The 19,956-nt window shown below is 47.1% G+C and overlaps 1 protein-coding gene and 1 pseudogene across 1 annotated transcript in view; one reads left to right on the plus strand and one right to left on the minus strand.

Annotated features, from left to right (window-relative positions):
- Positions 1-19,956, minus strand: part of LOC146701227 (partitioning defective 3 homolog) — a 358,058-nt gene that overhangs the window by 76,260 nt on the left and 261,842 nt on the right. The window contains exons 20-21 of the mRNA XM_085467562.1: positions 11,782-11,910; positions 886-1,191 (exon numbers count right to left, since the gene is read on the minus strand). Coding sequence (XP_085323688.1) covers positions 886-1,191; positions 11,782-11,910 — 435 coding nt within the window. The remainder of the gene's footprint in view (positions 1-885; positions 1,192-11,781; positions 11,911-19,956) is intronic.
- LOC146701228 (general transcription factor II-I repeat domain-containing protein 2A-like) lies at positions 8,922-10,711 on the plus strand (annotated as a pseudogene).

The raw sequence follows: 19,956 nt of genomic DNA on the forward strand, positions 1-19,956 counted from the left end.
TCACGTGCCCCCAAGTGACAGCTGTCAATCACAGGATGTGGGAATTATCCAGCGCCCTAAGGTTATGGGAGACCATGAGAATAGCAGGCTCCTAATGTGACCACACTGACTGGTGAGAATTCTCGATTGCTAAAAACACAGTACAACTGAGCTGAAAAACGAGCATTTTTTTGAGCTGGCAAACTATATTTAACCACTTTTATTTACAATGAATTTCACAGGGGGGTTTACTGCGTGCTTTGTCCCACAAGGCCTTCTCTTCTTTAAATTTAAAAAATAAACAGAAAAGAAAGAAAGAAAAGCACTCTACTTTTGAATCACAGCAACAAATTAAAACACACACACACGATGGGAGGGCAACACTGGCTTCACACTGGATTTTTGGCACCTATTAAAAGAGTAATATCAAACATGGCATTGTCTTCACATCAAATATTTATATTAAAGCAGACTTCCCTCCTTTGTCTAGAAAGCCGGTATAATGTGCCTGTCTGGAAAGGGATGTGAGAAGTCATGGAGTATTACCTGTGATCCAAGAGTAATGGAAAGAAAAAAAAGTGCAACTGCTTGATGTGGAATTGTAACACATGGAGAATTACTGATAATCTGCTGTTATTCTTTCACCTAGGTGCTTGCACGGGAGGAATGTCTTGTGGGACGGAGCGTGCAGTGAAACCTCGTGTGAAATCCATTGTTTTTCTGCAAAGTACGAGTCACCCACGACAAGTAGAAGCGAACAAATACAATCACATTACTGTGTATAAATTATAGATGAGGTGTAAAGCAACTACACTGATGCAAAGGCGCAATGCTAGTTAGTGTCGTTTGAATGAACAAGAAAGGTATAGAGTTTAAAAAAGCACTGCTTTTTGGGGCATCCTTTACCTGTCTGGAGCTGCGGGGCGTCCATTGCGAGGCTTGTTGACCTGGGCGTACAGCGCCTCCAGGGGAGGACCGTTGTCTTGAAGGTTCAGGGAAGGAGGATGAGGGTTCAGAGGACTCTGGGGGAGATGGTAGGGGTGGCTGTAGGGGTCTATGGTGCTGCTGTCTATTGATGAGCACAGCGATCCAATGCCGGCGTAAGTGTGGTCCTCGTCTGAGCTGAAGGTGCGGCTGACGACATCTTGGATCTCTGCGTACTCTCTCTCTTTTGCCTGCTTCTCACGGAGTTCCCGCGTCTTGGCCTGTATTCTGTCAGGAACACAATGAAGGGGAAATGTCAGGCAGGAGTTCTGAATTAGTGTGCACAAACACAACAAAAAAAAGCCAGATTAATGGTATAATATTTTAAGGATTCAGTAGTTTTGGGTTATCTAAAAAGGTTATTTCGAGATATGAAATAATAATTAATTCTGCTTCTGAAGCTGAAATGTATCATACATATATAATAAGGAAGTAATGAGATAAAGCAACGCAGCTTACAGCAAACTTTCACATATTGATCATATATAAGGAGGAGATTCTCAGAGGTAAACCTCTAACGTGGCTTTCTTCTCTCGGCCCTCTAACAAAATAAGGTAGGAGGGAAACAGTTAGGCCTCATCTACGTCCTTCCTGCCCCTTCCTTCCCCTCCATGCGGCTGCTCTCCGCAGGATCACTTCCACAGAGCAACCCCTTTCACGGGGCTTTCCTGTGTCAGAGAGGGGTTCCATGTGAATGCCCGTCTGTCTGCAACTAACAAGGCTCAGTCAGGGTGCTGCACGGGAGGGAGGAGAGCTTGCTTTGTGGGAGAAGAGGGATGTACAGTGAGGCGAAGAGAGGAAAAGGGGTGAGGACAGCAGGAGGAGGAGGAAGGAGGGGGGGCACCTCCCACTGTGGTGACCCTGGCAGCAGTCTCTGCACTGCTCACTGGTTCCAGATGTTGTATGTGCTGCAGGGTAACTCGCTCATCCACACACGCACGGACACAAGCACGCTACCTCCCACCCGTGCTACATCTCCCTCTTACCTCAGGTCATAACCGACCTCTGATCCCCAACTGCGGCTCCTCGCAGATGATTGGCAGGTTTTGAAAGGAACTAGAACCCCCACACCCCCCACAGAAGTCTCCATCTCATGTGTGTGTATTTTAATAACATTAATCACATTTCAAACAATCACCATTTTTCAGTGCTGAATTAACCCAATTCCCTCTTCCAACCCGTAGACCGCCTTGTTTATTTTTAGCTGTCCAAAATCCCATTTTCTCAGCATTATCTGCAGAATGAGATTTTGATGGAGTCCTGATGCAATGTTGCATGATGTGCAGTCATCTATAAAGCCCCGAAGCTAGTTTGGTGTATTTTTGCATGGCTCTGTACGAGGTAAACAATGGAAATGATCGGCTTAGCTGTGTGTAGTTGTCAGAAAGTCCAACAAGGGGGGGAAAGAAAAAAAAGACACTAAATCCCAGAAGCCTTTTCACCTGCCATCTGGCTAAAGTGATGTCAGATCTCTGCCAGGAAGGACCAGACAATGATGTTACCACAGGTTCACGGAAGTCCACTGGGATCTCAAGACCCTCTGGCATTTTATGGACTAATCAGATTCATGAAAACGGCAATATTGACATTTGGGATGAGATAATGGCCGGGGCTAGACTGGCGACATCAAGCTAAAAGAGAGAGACTTCTCCTCCAGGCCTCAGGAGTCCGGCATGGATAAGGCTAATAGGTGCATTTCAATAAGACGATCTTAACAAGCAAAAAACTGCAAAATTATGAGTCATGCTGCTTCCGCCACTGGCTTTATTACATCTGCATTCTGTGTTGTAACTTTGTTGCTTTTATGTAATAAAAATGTGTTCAAAAAAAAAAAAAGGCTTTCATTTCAGCATATCTAATGCTTAATTTTTCATGAGCAAAGCCACGGCTCGTCTGGTTGTAGAAAAGATTTGTTTGCGTGTTTTAGGAGAAAACATATCAGCAATCCAAACCTGTTGCTCTGCTGTCAAAGCAAGACTTATCTTTTGGATGTCAGACAGAAAAAGGCTGGGTTGTGACGCGGTGTTGAGTTTTCATCTGTGGCCAGGTGGCAGCGGCTTTTCTCTGTGCCAAGCTGAGATTTGAAACGTGACTACTGGAAATGTAGCAGATGTAAAATGTGCGTTAATATACATTTTGAATTATGAACTTTAAACACACTGATGTGTCTCCAGTTTCTGCTGCTGCAGTGTCATCCAGCACTGCAAAAACACTCAAATACTTCAACAACTACTTGATGGAATAACATCAAAAAATGTTGGGAAATATTTGCAAAACCAGGAGAATGAACCGGAACGAGACACTGACAGGCGTGTGTGTGTGTGTGTGTGTGTGTGTGTGTGTGTGTGTGTGTGTGTGCGCGCGCATGCGTGTGTTTGAAATTTGAAGCTTCGAGTGAAATGTCTTACGCAAACCTCTTTTACCATAGAGACATCCCACAACATAATACTATCACAATACTTCACCCACGATGTGACATTACAGCGACATTTTGTGATATGCTGAGTATTGTGCTAACATATATTGTGATTTATTGCTTTTTTCCCCAACATCAAATTATGTCCTCGAGATTAAACTTTGTCAGTATGTGTTTGATCTAATAAAAGAAAATTATCTCACTTCAGTTTTATTTTTTTGCTACAAAATGAGATTGTCAAGCACATTTCCAGTTCTATAGGAATATCACTAAAAATAATCAGCTGACAGCCGGTGCTTGTATATATGTCGGGATGTATGTATGCATGTGTGTATGTGTGGAAGAGCATGTCCTCTTTTAGGATTTTCTGATTTGGATGTTTGTCAGCGAACATTTTCTCGGGTGGTGGTGGATGAGATGAGCCCTTTTGTTTGTAACATTCCCGGATATTATTATTTTAATGTATTTAGTAAAGTATCCATATATTGCGTCTGTATCAATAGATGCATGGTGATATTTTATCGATATCCTTGTATCGATAAAATATCACCATGCAAAATACAATATTTTCCCCAACGCTATTACAGCGGAGCCATTTTGACATGATATATTAGAAATACACAGCTGTTACTAATCACACTAATTGAGGCTCTGTACTAAACAAAACAGAACCTCCTGCAATGAGGAACACCTGTGTTTATTTATATTTCATGCAAAATGGCTGAAAACACAATTCTCAATCTACAGTCGCAAAAACCTTTAACTTTCCAGGCAAAACCATCACAGACGCATCAGAGGACTTCCATTGGTACTCAAAACCGAACAAGTCTCAAATAATTCGACCCATTAGTATAAAAATGAGCATTCGTCACACAGTACGTGAAAAAGTTTCATTTCTACAAAAACTCCAAAATATGGAGTAGAAACAAGAACGAAGAACACAACTCCTGTGCTGTAGTTGTTATCTGTAAACTCTTCTCGTGAATTATCATTCCATGTACAAGAACGTGGTGTACAATACTGCAGCTGCTCAAATGGCATCTATAAATACTCTTCTAGATTGTTCTCTTCTCTCCTGTGTTTCTCAGATTGCTTCCATCTATTGTTGGTGTCAAACCTGAACAAGTGTGAACAACTCTGAGCTGCTGTGTTCATGAAATTGCGCTAATCTACGCTTAGTTGCGGTAAACGTCTGCCGACTGCAGAAGTACAAAAACTGGCTTTTTGTAACTCATGACATAGAGACTATTTGCTCAGAGTATAGCTGAGCAATTCAAAAAATAACTGCAATAAAGGTCACATAAAGGTCACATAAAGATCAGGGAGCCATCGTGGTGCAAGTCGAAAGCTGAACAAGTCTTGATATAACCACAACCACAGGAAACTGTGTTGGAATTTAGAAGCCGTTTTTCTGCTCTCTAATATGCTCATTAGCCCCGAAACCTCACACACCTGCTAACTGCATTCTTTGTGGGCAACCTGTGACTGCTGCTCCACTTCCAGGTCCTCTCATTCCCCCTGCCTTCTCCTCAGAGGCCACCCCTGCACTGCACCGTATATACTCCATTAGCCAATTAATGGCCCGGCATGTTAACACTGAGGAAAGTGCTGGCCACACTAAACACATTATTACTATCACATTATTACAGCCCCAATTACCAGGCCATCTCCTCTCGTCTCCTCTTTCCACATACTACATTTTTATAGTTGGCACGCCAAGGACACGATTCAAGCTCTACTTCTCCGGCTGGATTTTTATTCCAAGCATACTGTTGAAACTAAAGAAGAAGCGACAATTTGCCCATCCCAGGAGTGCCTCTGTATTTTTGTACCTCTTAAATTAAATGCGATGCCTGCTTACTTCATAACGGTGGAGTGGAAAGGCATTTCCTGCTGGTGAACAGACAGTCTAGACAGTCTAATGCGGGGAGGCTTTCAGGGCAGTTAAAGTTCAGCCCCTAATCCACTGACTGACCGTGTCTTCAGCAAAATTATGTGTCAGCCAGATGACGCCGCTCTCCCTTTAACATTTCAGCTTTCTCTCTGTTATTCTCCTTGTCAAACCGCATGCTCGCGCCAACTAAAGCTGGATTTGTAATGACGCCGTTACTATTAGCTGAACAGCGAGAAAAGAGGGCTGCGTGAAGCAATTACTTGAACTCTTCGTGTCGCTGGAGGAGAGTCCTGGTGTGAACTGGTGGCAACATGTCAGCTCGAGTCCTTTCTCTTCCGAGCTGAGTGAATCTCATTGTTAATCCTGCACTTGCTGTTGTTTGGACCAACAAAGCGAGCAGACTCCTTCTCCATATGTTTGTCAATCTTTAATCTACCCCAAAGGACACAAGGAGGAGATGGGAAGAGGCGGCGGCGGCGGTGCTGGTGGTGGGGGGCGTCTTTACTCTCCTACATTCATTTTGAAGTCAGCACGCTTGGAAGTTTCGAAACCATGCCTCTTCAATATGCATTGTTACCACGGCGGATGAAACAGAATGTATTTGCCATCTTACTTTCGCATCCAGCCGCCTTGAATAGATTTTTTTTTCAATACTCCCTCATCAAAAACGTGTTCTATTATTCTGAAAGTGCAGACGGAGTGCAGCATACATCTGAATCTAATCAAAGCGCGGTAAGTGACTCTGCTCGCAGCTGCCTGCGCAGAAGCGCAAAGCTCTGATAGCGCAGCTTTTCTGTTGACACTTGGCCCGCGACATAGTAGCGCAATCACAGAGATAATTGTTCGAGTTCCGCGGTCCTGATTCGCAGCGCTAATAATCGGATTAACTTGCTGTAGGTATCAATATAATTACAAAAGTAATCACCCATCCCAATCAACCCGGTTGGAGCTTCCTTTGAACTCGCTATGCAAATGAGACTCGAATAGGATACTGAAATAATTAGGTGGTTCGACAAAATGGAACAATATCACTGGTACTGTGATCACTGGGAAGGAAAAGAAGAACTTTAAAGTCTAGGATCTTCATTCAGTGGGACAAAGTATCTTTAAGCTGAGCAAAATTATAAAAAGACGTTTCATTTGTTAAATAAAAGACTTGGATTTGCCGTTTGCTGTCAGAAGTGAATTGTGCTGACTATTTCAGAAGCGCGGGTCAGGTTTTTGTTTGGTGAGACTCAGCAGGAAGTGTAACAACAAACAACAGGAAGCAGGTCATTGTCCAGGAAAGAAAAAAAAGAAGAGGAAAGAAAAAAGAGAGATAGTTTCTGCTGTGTTGTGGGGAGCGGGAACAAGGAGAGTGGCGCTGGAGTGCAGGCTGCTGATTAGAAGCCATGCGGAGCCAAGCAGATAAGAGAGAATGGACATCATAATCAGCAGCTGCAGAGAAAGACAGACGACAGTGGAGTTGAGTCCAAGAGAAAAATGAAGGAAGACCATTGTCAGGTTGGCTTTGTGCACTTCCCACACTTTGGCCAAGGAAACATAGTTTCGGGGCGAACACGTGCAGCGATAACACAGAGACTGATAGAAGCTCCATCAGCACCACCACAACCATGCTTCTTTCTCTGTCACGCCTCGCTCCCCCACAGCTGTCTCCATGAATGAGAACCACAGACGCCCGGGATCCAATCAGAGTGCTGGGTATTTTCACGGTCCTCTCCATAGGAGCCAATCAGATAGAGCTGTCTTAGGCGCTGTCCAGTGGCTCAAAAAAACAAAGCAAAAAAGAATAATGGCCGCCTCTGCTGAGCTGAACATGGATTTATATCAGCCGGACCACAGGTTATAATGATGGGACATGAAGCAGCCAATCACACGAGCTGTATCCAATCTGCCAGATTTTTTTTTGCAAAACAAATCCTGCTCTTCATCAAGTGGGTCCGGCGCACTGTGGATGTAATGGAGTCTAAATTTTATGTACTCTCTTCTCCATCATTTTCAGTCTATAAGTGGCTGACAAGATATCAATGGAGGAGAACGGCTTTATGCAAAATAAATGGATTGTATCAGCGAGGAAGCACGGGCCAAGAATACACTGCATGAATCACATCAAGGTCAGAGTTTTAAATATATGACCATGGCTACCTTACTGCAGGGTAAAAAGGGGACAGGCTTTATGAATTAATCTGTTTCACCTCTTCAATGACTCCTATTTTGAATCACTAAAAGCCCCTGTCACAACTGTCTGCTCCAATTAATGACAGCGAATGTCAGCTGAGCTGGGAGTCTGGCCGCGGCCCATCCCGGGTCGCGGTGACGTGCTGTGCCGGTTGACGATTGCCAGCTTGGGAAGCCCGGTGAGTTCTGATCCATAATTTCATAAAAGCCCTCTGGAACGCCGCGTCTCTGTGTCAGCAGAGCAATCAATCACAGCACGAGCTGTACACGTTAGAGCTACGACAATCAAATGTAGCACCTCAGGAGTGTAATACAGTAGCGCTACCAGAAAATACAAGAAGTAATGGATTTCTGAGCCGTCACCCTGCTGAACCCCGGTGCTTTGAATATCGACTTGGCTCCGTGGCAGGTTGGTTTATTATTGCCCACCACAATTTCCCTCAGGATCCCCTTTCCATTAACTGAGGGACAATCCTGGTCTGGCTGAGTGATGGGATTTGGGAACAGGTACAAAAGGAAAGAATTAGGCTGCTCGCCTGCAGAGGAAGCAGGGCTGGGAGCGCACACATGCAGAACGGACACAAACAAGATGGGGAATGAGGATGTACGGCGAGACAAAGCGGCGGAGAAAGAACGTCAGCTGTGAAAGACGAGATTTAAATAACGTGGACGCGTTTGGATGGAGGTGCGGGAGTGCATGTGCTCCACATATCTCGTGCCCACTGTGTCTGTGTCGATTCTGATGCTTAGCATGACAGCTCTCTGGGAGCTGCTCAAAGAAGAAAGATCTGGATGGACCACCAGAGCCACCAGTCTCCAGGGCACGCTGATGGAAATGTGTTGGGCCACCAGCCAGAGGGGGGTCATACCCTCAATGGAGAGAGGACCTTCGTTGCAACTTATAGGTGAATACCAGCAAGAAATGCATTACAGCTTTTTGAGCAAGGCCTCCAGATGTTCCTTTCAGCTGAGAAGAGGGCCCTTTGTGACATTTGTATGTGTTTGTGTGTGTGTGCATGTGTGTGTGCTTGCAGTTGTTTGTGTTTTCGACAGCCATCCGTCCTTCTCTTCCTTCGCTGCAACAGCGAGCGCTATCAAGTCCTATTGTTTCTATTCAATTAGCTGCCATTACCAACGGCAGTTTGATTATTGAGTTCATTTGGCTGGCGGGGAACAATGGAGGCAGCAAGCTGTCTTTTTCTTCACCAATACTGTCTAGCCCAGGCATGGGCAAACTACGGCCCGGGGGCCACATGCGGCCCGTTAAACATTTTGATCCGGCCCGCCAAACTTGAAAAAAAAATTAATAAATTAACCTTGTTAATGTTTTATTTCCCCTGCAATTCTGATGTTTCCTCACTAGATGGCGCACTCTAGATATATTGCCTTTTTTGAGGTGAAGCGTAGGCCTATTACTCCACGTTTGCACTTTACCCTGTGACCCACCGCCCCTCTATGAAGATGAGCGGACCCAAGAAAATGAAAGTGGACAGAGAATGTCGAGTGTTCAAAAAGGAGTGGACAGCTAAATATTTTTTCACTGAATATCGATCATCTGCTGTTTGCTTGATATGCCAAGAAACTGTGGCGGTTTTTAAAGAGTATAATATTAGCCGTCACTTTGCCACAAAGCACGCTAATTATGCTAGCAAGCTCTCAACAAAAGAACGGGAAGCTGCTGCTGAGAAGTTGGCAGCTAATTTGAAGGCTCAGCAAAGTTTTTTTCACCGTCAAACTGCCATTCAAGAGTCAAGTACCAAGGCCAGTTTTATGCTTTCATTCAAAATAGCAAAGGCCAGCAAACCACTGTCAGAGGGCGAGTTTTTAAAAGAATGTATGGTAGAGACAGCAGGTATTTTGTGCCCGGAGACCAAAGACAAATTTGAGAAAATCAGTTTATCACGGTGGACAGTGACTTGCCAAACTAATAGATGAAGATATCACCAGCATATTAAACAAAAAGTCATTCACTTTTTATTCTTTAGCACTGGATGAAAGCAACGATGTCAAAGACACTACTCAGCTCCTTATTTTTATCCGAGGAATCAACGAAACCTTTGAAATAACGGAGGAGTTTTTGACAATGGAGTCTCTGAAAGGACAAACACGGGGAGAGGACTTGTTTGAACGGGTGTCTGCAGCCATCGAAAATATGAAGCTTCCCTGGAGTAAGCTTGTTAACGTCACCACAGATGGATCTCCGAATTTAACGGGAAAAAACGTTGGCCTGCTGAGGAGAATCCAGAATAAAGTGAAAGATGAAAACCCTGACCAGGATGTCATTTTCCTCCACTGCATCCTCCACCAGGAATCTCTATGTAAATCGGTGTTACAGCTGAATCATGTTGTGAATCCTGTGGTGAAACTTGTCAACTTCATACGCGCACGGGGACTTCAGCACCGTCAGTTCATTGCGTTCCTGGAGGAAACTGATGCGGATCACCAGGACCTGCTTTATCACTCCCGTGTCCGCTGGTTGAGTTTGGGCAAAGTGTTTCAACGAATGTGGGAGCTCAAAGAGGAGATTGGCGTGGTTTTTGGAGCAGCAGGGGAAGACTGAGGAATTTCCTGAGCTGAGCAACAAGAGCTGGATGTGTGACTTTGCGTTTGCTACAGACGTATTTTCACACTTGAATGAGCTCAACGTGAAACTGCAGGGGAAGGAGCAGTTTGTGCATGACATGCACACAAACGTGAAAGCCTTCAAATCCAAGCTGGCTTTATTCTCCAGGCAGATTTTGAACAAGTCATTCACTCATTTTCCTACACTAGCCATGCTGAAAGAGGCCGGAGCAAAAGTAAAGAAATACAGTGAGTCACTGGATGCACTGCACGGAGAATTCTGCCGTCGGTTTTTGGATTTCGATAAAATTGACAAGTCACTTCAATTGGTGGCCTTTCCTCTGTCACAAGACCCCGAAACAGCTCCAGAGGAGCTTCAGCTCGAACTCATCGACCTTCAGTCCGACCCTGCCTTAAAAGAGAAATTCAGCTCTCTGAAACTAAATGACTTCTATGCTTCACTCAATGATGCCGCGTTTCCAAATCTAAGGCGAAAAGCGCAGATGATGTTGGCTTTGTCCGGCTCTACCTTCGTGTGTGAACAGACATTCAGCGTCATGAACATCAACAAAGCCAGCCACAGATCCAAGTTAACAGACCTACACCTCAGATCAATCCTGAGAATCGCCACAACAAAACTAACTCCAGACTTTGATGCGCTGGCTAAAAAAGGAGACCAACAACACTGCTCCCATTAAAATGTGTGTGTCTCCGTGATACGCACGTTGTTAAAATGAACAGTGAGCGCAGATCAAATATAACGCTTCACAGACTGACTTGCTGCAACTGTTTTGTTCTTGCACTGGTCGTTGTTGACTTTTGGCACCGGGTAAACAAATTGAATAAAAGGAACAGGACAAGTACATCTGCATCTCCTACCGTTTTTGGAAGAAAAAAAAAAGAGTTAGGAGGAGAGTGATGTGATATCCTGAAGGATAACAGAACTTTCAGTGCTTTAAAATAAAATGTTCATTTATTAGATTTTCAGTCTTTAAAGATTCATTTCGAAGTCAGAGATTTTATTGTAATGCTTTTCTTCATTTTCATTGGAAATTAAAGCACATGTTTTCTCCATATCCCAAGATGTGTATTTTTCCCCCAATGAGGTGATGTTTTCAAAGCATGCCATCTATCTGCTCCGGTTCCGGCCCCTTTGTCAAATGTTAGAACTCAATGTGGCCCACGAATCAAAAAGTTTGCCCACCCCTGGTCTAGCCCCAGAAGAGAATGAAACGGGGCTTGTCTGTGAGGGATGAGGCGCACGCAAGCAAAACCGACGCCTCGCCTCGGTTCGTTTGGACATCCCGGCGTCCACGGTGCCAGAGGACAAGAGGACAGAGGGCCAAAAGAGGAGGATGAAAAGGAACAGTGTATTCTTGAGCGATTAACAACCTGGGCGTGCTGCAGGGGAAGACAAATGGTGCGCTACATCGATTTCGCTATTACAATGAGCACTATTCAATCATGCTAAATCCACAGGGGCCTAAGAGCACCATTAGGAGGTCAGCGCCTCCGAATGGCACAGGCAACAACAATCTATAAATGATCTATTTAATGTACTGATATAAAAGAAAGGAGGGCATTTCACAAATTGACATCAGAGTGCTTTCCCAGAATTTCCCAACTGTGCCTCTGCCATTTTGTTAATTAGGTAGTTTGCTAATTTTCCAGTAATCACAGTGGGGAGGGGGGGGGGGGGGTTTCCTCCCCACTTTGTTCAGTTTAGACTGAAATCATTACAGTGCTGAAGCTCTCTTTGAGTACTCACCTCTCTTGTTCCAGTCTCATCTGCTGGGTCTCCTCTTCTGATGCCTGCATGTCCTCTGCTTTGGATTTAGTGGAGCTCCTCCTCTCCATCTTGTCGTCCAGCCGCTCGTCCTTCCGGTTCTTTCCAAACCTGGAAAAGAGAAAAGGTTTGGATTTATATTTGGGAAGCAGCTCAAAGGGAGAGTCCTTGGGAAGCCATCCATTATTGGAAGAATAAGAATAATGTGAATGTAATCAGAGTGCATCAAGACATATCAAATGATAAGACGACACACTGGCGATAGCTATCGCCAGTGTGTGAATGTGTGTGTGAATGGGTGGATGACTGAATGTAGTGTAAAGCGCTTTGGGGTCCTATGGACTAGAAAAGCGCTATACAAATGCAGGCCATTTACCATTTACCAATTCCCACCCTACCAACTGTCCACACAACACAGCAGAAAAGATTCAGCTATGGTATAAAAAGTAACTCTGCTTCCACTTTCTTCCTCTGTAGTTGATTACATTACACATATGGCCCACTGTGATCAAAAGTGTGCCAGACCAGTGAAAGCTCCCCTTTCACTCAGTGTAAAGAACTTCAACTACATATTTAGAGCCTTCTGTTTGACACCTGTGGTTTAGATGTTTGAAAGCTGTGCAACCAGGACAACTGGAAAGCTGGCTGATATCTCTAACACTCTGGCCAATGCAAACTTTTACAATTTAATGACAGGAGTGAGACACTGGTCTGGACATATATGAGGCAAGGTGAGGGACAAGCTGAGAGCATGATTCTCGTCAGATATGCTATGCACTTGGCAAGTCAAATGAGTGGAGAGCGTCTGAAGACAGAGCGTGAGAAAATGATGAGGAGAGGATACAGATCGCAGGCTTACAGCTGACGGGGGAGTACGGGGACATCTACAGGACCACACAGTCTCAAATGGCTTTGATATCTGATTCCATCGTCTGACTTCATCACTGCGCAGGATTACACGATAAAAGAGCAACTTCACGATGAGACTGGAACAGCAAATGCAGTTTTTATGGGAGCACGATGTCATATCCTGCTCCGTGGTGCAGCAAGCCGTGGAGGAAGTGAAAAACATGTACACAATGGAAGGATGAAAGGTACCAAGGGAGTGCACATCTGTACACCACACAGCAGCTCTATGCATGGCACACTGTCTGCTCTGGCATGACATCATGTTGCTGTGCTGGTGATTTGGCCAGTTTTTTTTGTCATAGTTTTCTCAGTATAGACTTTTACAATAGCTATAAAACAAATGAATCCAATCATCAGTCAATCATCTTTCACAAAGCTCAGTGGAGTTTAAAAGTGTGACGTGAGAAGAAATTTAACAAAAACAGGACTGGAATTTATTGATCCATTGGAACAAAACTCTGCGTTCTTGCATTACAAACACCAACATCGCTTCTGATGTCCCCTCTGGGCTTTTGTTTTTTTGACCACTCCCCTCTAACTTCAGACAGAGAAGACATCAAGCTCTGTGCGCTCCAAGCCCCACGATGCTGGGGATGGTATGGTGCCAAGTTTATTATACTTTTTTTTTTCCATGGCTGTTCTTTATTTGACAGTTTGAGAACTTTCTCTAAAAGCTGAAAAAAGATTACATCAGACGGGGTTCACTTAGGGCCAGTGAAAGGAAATATATTCATGAAATGGGAGACTGGTTCCCTCAAGGATGTTTATTATTCTACTTTACATTAAAAGCAGCCTGGACCTTTGTGCAAATGGCTTCTCTTTTGGTAGCACCTGTTTTGGAATTGCAATCTTTCGAATGTGCTACAGGAGACCCGAGTTTGTGGCTTCGTAAAGAGCCCAGAGGCAAAGGGAGTGATATGTGGGCTCTTTTGTAGCACAGATAGCATACATTACCTGATTAATTAATCAACAAATGGCTCTAGTGAAGGCATAAAACTCTGTGCTAGAGCTGGGAATGATAATAATAATGAACCTGCTATCTATCATCAGGGCAGGTGACAGCTTCCCTGGCTTCCCTTCAAGGACTTTCATTAACTTCCTGAAAGAAGTTGACCTTTCTGTTTTCAACACATAAATATGCTAAAAAGCACGATCACTGGAAAAAAGCTTGTGTTGTCTGTGAACAGTGACCCAAATGTATTTGTCTGCAACTAAAAGAAGGTGATTTGTGTGCAGGAGTGCCCAAACTTTCCATTGGGGCTACAAAGTTTTAGAGGTCGATCCCTGATCCACCATCAATCTTTATTAGTTTATAAGTGGATAACGGGGTGCGCAGCTGGAGAGAACAAGTCACGCTGCAGGTGTGTCCACATCTGTTTGAGATCACATCGACAAATTTTCTGCAGCATCAGTAAAGTGCAGTTATTTGCATGATTAGTGGGCTTCTCAACACTGTGGTGGAGCTGTGTGCCAACCAAAGTTAACCTCGTGTCTCATCAAGCTGGCTGATTGGTTGGTTGGACGCCCAGAGCTCAAACTTTTCCTGAGCTTCAGCCTATGCACCAGGTAACTGGGATGCTTACTACACTCCATTCTGACTTGGCTAAAGTTAAGAGTCATGTAGACATTTGCGTCAGTAATATGCTGGTGATTTTTTTTCCCTGCTGCTCACGTATAATTTAAAGTGGCACAGTAAGGTGATACTTGTGTGGAAAACTGTGCTCGGCTGAGCTTTCCCGGGGAGTAAGAAGCAGCTTAGTCGTCTTCAATGATTTGTTTGTTCACTTCTGGTAAAGAAGAGCATGCTTCACTTTTTAGCTACTTTTCAGAATCCAGTAATAGACTGTGCTCACACTACGGTCACATGAGCTGTAGTTTTAAAATGTTGAATGCTGCCATCAATGACTCAGACAACAGCAGTGAAATATCCAAAATTATTCACAAGAGAGCTACTGACTGAATCCTTTTTTCTCCATTTTATCTTTGTAGTTGGATCTGTTCAGATCAGTAACTCATGTGTAGAGTGCAATTGTTACGTTGTTATTCCCAGTATGAACATTGACAAATATACCTGTGCACTACTTAAGCTGTAGTAAAATACTATTACCCCATAGTGTATATAAAAAAATACCTCTTTTAATTCTAAAATGTGACCTATGAAAGTGAACTAGTTTAAGTCAACTTGTAGCGTTTATGAAGAGCGAACTGTTTATCTCTCGCTCCTTTTGTTTTTGCTCAATCTCTTCCAGTCATCCACTAAAAACATAAAGTAACCTTAAGGGAGACAAACCTTGGCCCTCAACTTTTTTTCCCTTCATCTGGATCGACATCTGTACAGTGAGCAGAGTCTTACAGTATGACATAGTGCAGATTAAGCCAAGCAGGACTCTGAACACGCAGCAACTCCCACATGAGAAACTATTTTCCCATCGCTGGTGGCCAGAGGAGGAAGGATGCAGAGGTGAAGCACAGGTGAAGTAAAGGTTCTGCACTGCCTGAGCTATTAGAAGGCTACTGGGACACTTGCTGGCTTACAGCGTGGCTCTGTTCTTTATATGAACAGTCTGGGTCCCTCCAGTGGGAACCACAGGAGAGCAGAGGACTACACTAATGCCAGTATTATATTTAACACTAGCTATTTTCCCCAAAGGAAAATATGAAGCTCCTTGGCATCAGCAGTTGTGTGTACTGTGTAATGGCAAAACATATTGACTTTCATACCTGTCTCTGAAAGATAAGTGTCACATTTGAGACCTGAAAGGAATCTAACAAAAAACAGTAACGATTTGGAGTTAATCAGCATCAGCTGGCACGGGGAAACTCGAGAATTTCTCCGTAAAACTCTCAAACTGGTATTGGCACCTTGGCATTAATCGGCACAGGCAGCAGAGCAGTCATATTGACAGCGAGGCCAATGAGGCTTGATAATAAGATATTGACTGGCAGCTGCAAGTCGGGAGTAGAATGACGATGGTGTAACTGTAGCATACATAGAACTGATTTTACCCTAAAGCTCTGGCCAGCTTCCTAAAGACTGGACTGCACTACGGTGTATTCGGAATCTGGAAACTGCCATAAGATTTTAAGAGCAGAAACTTTTGAACTGGAGGATAGGAATTCTTGATACTTGATGCTTACAGATCCAACTTCTGATTCCTTTACGGATTCTGGATCAGTTCTCTGTGTTGCCTGAACAGTGCAGATTAGGAAAAGGCTATGCTGTCATGAGCCTAACATCACTATGCTGCAGTGCACAGAAGAGAACAACTATTGATCAAAGAGAACTGTAATATTTGTAGGGGTATGATGCCAGCGTATCCTTCAACATCAACTCCAACCTTCATTTTATTACCTCTGCCGAGGAGGTTGTTTTTGGCAGCACTGGCACATGTATTCTGATAAAACCTTGTAGGGGTGTAGAGTGGAGTCATGTTAACAATCCATTAAAATTTTTCTCACATACACCAAGACCTTCAAGGTCGACTTAATGATTTATTGGTTGAAAATTGACAAAAAGGCCTAGAACTTAAAAACTATGATTCTAAAAAGGAAATTGTGGAATACACCAGGCACAAATACACGCACACGCAGGTATGTACTGCCAATTTCCACATTTATTGGTTTGTTTGTTTGACAGCTGACTCAGTCGCACAGCCTGACAGCTCACGAGCCCAGCTGATCTCCCCTCGCCGCTCCTCCCCATCTCACTATAAACACAGCGGAGGGAGACCATCATCAGTACATAAACACCATCAGCTGTTCTTACCGGCCTCGCAGCGCCGCCCTGTTGAGCCTTCTGCTCCACTCCTCCCCGGCAGCTGCGCCCGGGGCCACGCCCCCGCCACACACCCCCACCGCCCGTTCGAGGCCGGGGAGCCGTCCGGCCGAGCCAACTCCCCCCCTCGCGAGCGAGAGAGGAAATCGGCCACCGCCATCTGTGCCCCCGGCCTATGGATCACCTTGAACTTAAAGGGCTGCAATGCCAGATACCATCGGGTGATCCGGGCGTTGGCATCTTTCATGCGGTGGAGCCACTGCAGCGGGGCGTGGTCCGAACAGAGGGTGAATGAGCGTCCCAGGAGGTAATAGCGCAGGGAGCCGACCGCCCACCGGATGGCCAGGCACTCCTTCTCCACGGTGCTGTACCGGCGCTTGCGCTCCGCTAGCTTCCGGCTGATGTACAGGACAGGGCGGTCAGCTCCCCTCACCTGCTGAGACAAAACGGCTCCCAGCCCTCTGTCCGAGGCGTCAGTCTGCAGAACAAACGGGAGGGAAAAGTTAGGAGCGTGAAGCAGCGGCTCCCCACAGAGAGCGTTTTTCACTCGCACAAACGCCGCCTGGCACGGCCCCGTCCACTGGACCAGATCCGGGGCACCCTTTCGAGTGAGATCGGTCAGGGGGCTGGTTAGCTGCGCAAACCCCGGCACAAAGCGACGATAGTAACCCGCCAACCCCAAGAACCGTCTCACCTCCTTTTTCGTCCTGGGGCGCGGGCAGGATGCGATAGCCGCCGTCTTCTCCACCTGTGGCCGCACCTGCCCGCCCCCCAGGTGGTACCCCAGATACTGCACCTCCCTCCATCCAACCACGCACTTCTTCGGATTGGCCGTGAGCCCCGCCCCCCTCAGGGACTCCAGGACCGCGGCCACCCGCAGCACATGCTCCGCCCAGGTGTCGCTGTGGATGATCACGTCATCCAGGTAGGCGGCAGCATACGCCGCGTGCGGACGCAGTACCCGGTCCATGAGACGCTGGAAAGTGGCCGGGGCCCCGAACAGGCCGAACGGGAGTGTCACGAACTGGTACAAACCGTACGGAGTGGAGAAGGCCGTTTTCTCCCTGGCCTCGGCAGACAAGGGAATCTGCCAATAGCCCTTGGTTAAGTCCAGCGTCGTGAAAAAGCGGGCCGTGCCTAACCGGTCCAGGAGCTCGTCGACCCGAGGCATGGGGTAGGCATCAAAGCGTGACACTTCGTTCACCCTGCGATAGTCGACACAGAACCGTATAGACCCATCCTTCTTCGCCACCAGAACGATGGGGCTACACCAGGCGCTGTGCGACTCATCTATTACTCCCATCCTCAGCATTTCCGCCAATTCCCTCTGCACGATTTTTCGCTTATGCTCCGGGAGCCTGTAGGGCCGTGAACGCACCGTCACGCCGGGCTGCGTCACGAAATGGTGCTCGATGAGGGACGTCCGGCCGGGCAGGGGGGAGAACACGTCCGCAAAGCGCTGTTGCAACGCGACAACGTCCGCTCTCTGGGCCTGTGTGAGATGGTCATCACAAGGGAGGGAGGTGGAAATGATAGAATTTGGCACCTCAGGCCCCAACTCATCTCTCTCCTTCACCAGGCTCACCAGAGAAGCGGTTTCAGCCTCTCTCCACTGTTTGAGGAGATTGAGGTGATAAATCTGCGCGGCTCCTCCCCTGTCCGACCGAGCGACCTCATAGTCCACGTCCCCGACACGCCGTGTGACCACAAAGGGACCTTGCCACTTGGCGAGCAACTTCGAGCAGGAAGAAGGGAGTAACACAAGCACTTTATCCCCCGGTGAAAATTGCCTGAGTCTAGCCCCTCTGTTATACAGGCGTTGCTGACGCTGCTGAGCCTGGAGCAAATTCTCCCGTGACAACCTCCCCAAAGTGTGGAGTTTTGCTCTCAGGTCCAACACGTACTGAATCTCATTTTTGGCGGGGCTCGGACCGTCCTCCCAGCTTTCTTTAATCAGGTCGAGCACCCCACGTGGCCTCCTGCCGAGCAGCAGTTCAAAGGGAGAAAATCCCGTGGAGGCCTGGGGCACCTCCCGCACTGCGAATAACAGAGGGTCTAGCCAGTGATCCCAATTGCGTTCATCCTCGTTAATGAACTTCCGAATCATGGATTTTAAGGTCTTATTCAGCCGCTCCACCAGCCCGTCAGTCTGAGGGTGGTAGACGCTGGTCCGAATAGATTTAATGCCCAGTAATTCGTACAGTTCCCGCAGTGTACGAGACATAAACGACGTGCCCTGGTCAGTCAGTATCTCTTTCGGGATTCCGACTCGGGAGATGACCTGAAACAGTGCCTGCGCCACACTTTTAGCCGAGATGGTGCGCAGCGGAACTGCTTCCGGGTACCGCGTTGCGTAATCCACCAGGACTAACACAAAGCGGTAACCGCGTGCACTCCGGTGAAACGGCCCGATGAGGTCCATGCCGATGCGCTCAAACGGGACCTCAATGAGGGGGAGAGGGCGCAGAGGCGCTCTCGGTATGGCCGGCTGGTTAACAAGTTGGCAGTCCGGGCAGGACGCGCACCAGCGGCGCACATCCGCTCGGATGCCAGGCCAATAAAATCGGGCCGTTATTCGCTCCAGAGTTTTCTCGTAGCCCATATGCCCTGCCATGGGGTTATAGTGGGCCGCCTGGAAAAGCGTTTCCCGGCGGCCCTGCGGCACCAACAACTGGGTGTGTGTTTCCTCAGTCTGAGTGTCACGACTCACTCGATATAATCGGTCCTTTAATAAGACGAAACGCGGGTAGGTCTGCGCGGCCTCAGGGCGCACCACGTGACCATCAATAGCCATCACTTGGTCAAAGGCTGAGCGTAGGGTGCCGTCACGAGACTGCTCCAGTGGGAAATCACCCATGGGGGACACTTCCGGGGCCGGCGTCCCCTGGTGCCGGCACACGGCGCCTCGGGGCCGGCACTGGGGCCTGTTTGGCCAGCCTCCGTCCGGCGTCCCCGGATTCCCCTGCTCCAGCGGCAAGGTGGTCCTCCGCCAGCGTCACCGCTACCTCCAAGCTTGCGGGCCGGTGGCACCGGACCCATCTCGCCGTCTCCGCTGGTAATCCTTCCGTGAACTGCTCCAGCACCACCTTGTCCACCAGCTTCGTCTCACCCACCGATGTTCCCGGCTGCAGCCAGCGCACCGCCGCGTCGCGCAGCTGTCGGGCCCAGGCGAATGGTCGGTCCGTTGTAGCCAGCCGACAGGCCCGGAACCGCCGGCGATGGTCTTCGGCGGTGAGCCCCAGCCTGTCCACCACCGCCCGGCTCACATCCGGGAAGCTGCTCCTTGACGCCGGAGGCAGACTCAGGGCCGCTGTTTGTGCCTCCCCAGACAGCAGGGGGAGCAGCCGCGGAGCCCACTCCTCCCGCGGCCATTGGCAAGCCTCCGCCGTGGCACGGAAGGTCTCCAAAAAAATCTGTGGGTCGTCCCCGTCCCCCATCCGGGGCACCGTCACCGACAGTGGCGAGGGCTTCGG

The sequence above is a fragment of the Copadichromis virginalis genome, linkage group LG9 (assembly GCF_057382275.1).
Source record: "Copadichromis virginalis isolate Kocher_CV1m ecotype Utaka linkage group LG9, C_Virginalis_male_GT1.1, whole genome shotgun sequence".
Lineage (NCBI taxonomy): Eukaryota > Metazoa > Chordata > Actinopteri > Cichliformes > Cichlidae > Copadichromis > Copadichromis virginalis.